This window comes from Mizuhopecten yessoensis, unplaced genomic scaffold (assembly GCF_002113885.1).
Source record: "Mizuhopecten yessoensis strain PY_sf001 unplaced genomic scaffold, ASM211388v2 scaffold5875, whole genome shotgun sequence".
NCBI lineage: Eukaryota > Metazoa > Mollusca > Bivalvia > Pectinida > Pectinidae > Mizuhopecten > Mizuhopecten yessoensis.
In genome coordinates, this window is record NW_018406267.1 from 337,035 (window position 1) to 338,308 (window position 1,274).

At 40.2% G+C, this 1,274-nt stretch overlaps 1 protein-coding gene across 1 annotated transcript in view; it reads right to left on the reverse strand.

The window, feature by feature from the left end:
- LOC110451194 (N-acetylgalactosamine kinase-like) overlaps positions 1 to 1,001 on the reverse strand; it is a 21,932-nt gene extending 20,931 nt beyond the window's left edge. Inside the window, exon 1 of the mRNA XM_021499070.1 lies at positions 883 to 1,001. Coding sequence (XP_021354745.1) covers positions 883 to 932 — 50 coding nt within the window. The 5' untranslated portion in view covers positions 933 to 1,001. The remainder of the gene's footprint in view (positions 1 to 882) is intronic.
- Between the last annotated feature and the right edge of the window lie 273 nt (positions 1,002 to 1,274).

The window sequence follows — 1,274 nt, forward strand, 5'->3', positions numbered from 1 at the left end:
GGGTTCTTGAAGCCCCCCAAAAACCCTCTGGATCCATCAGTAAAGGGTATACTAAATGGTTCACCATTGTGACAAATAGAACATCACCGGTTCAGATTGGCAGATTTCTGTGGACACTGACCTAAGGATCATATGTAAACATGGTTAAATCGCTTGTAAGATAATACATCTTGGTGATCTGGAGTCCTCCTGACGTTCACCTTAATAAACCATAAACAAGTCACAAATGTAACTACACTCAGATATAGGGCTTTCACATTGCTTTTATTTGTGGTCAGAGGATAAATAAGACTTTTTGAACTGTCAGAAAAAAATGATAATTTTGTATTGGAACTGGACGAACATCGCCGACCAGGTAGCTCAATTGATAGCTAGAGCATCTATCTAGAGTTCAGAGAGCCCCAGGTTTCAACACCGGTCTGGCCGTGGATTTTCCCATCTCCTGTTACCTCCAAATCTAGAAGATCACTGTTTGTGGTGACTTCTATTTTTGTTAAATAACACTTGAGCAGGGATGTGTATCCACTACACATCCCTGATTTGAGTTAGAAATAAATTTTCTTTTTAAAGAGTTGAATGTTACTCGGTTTCAGATAATTTAAAGTTTACAATCGATGTCTCGTATTCACTATGGACACAGGGTTTAATGTCATGATGTTGGTAAGACTTTAACTGTGCAAAACACAAACAACTTTTTACATACACAGTAACCAATCATAACGGTATGTGACGACGTGTCGACAGTTGCATGCAAAGACTGTCAGTTCAGATTATGTAGAAAACGATATATTATTCACGTGCACACGCGTTGCACATCCTGTAATCTCTAACATCACGTGCGCTCTCAGTGCACATGAATCGCGGCATCATAACACAACATACCTTTTTTGTTTTTGTTGCGGAACATCTGACACCGGCGGTACGTCCTCCATCTTGCGATCATGTGACCACAATTTTGTTGTCTTACATGGTCGTACAGACGCTTATATATCAAGCCACCGCCATTCTGGAGCGGTACGCTGTTTTTAGACTGTTCCGCAAAGATTAAACGATGGATAAAAATTAGGATAGAACTTTATTACCACTGTAAACTGTATAATACGACCAATAAAATAGGTCCTTTCGCTCATTCGGCGTAAAACCCCACAAGGTTAGCGCGGGTAAAGGAGGGAAGCCGACAGTCACAGGACCTATTAGTTATAGCACGGACTTAGATATTCTAATTCCGTGGTTATAGGTAGCCTGAATAACGGGAATATCTGTTTAGTTTAGTA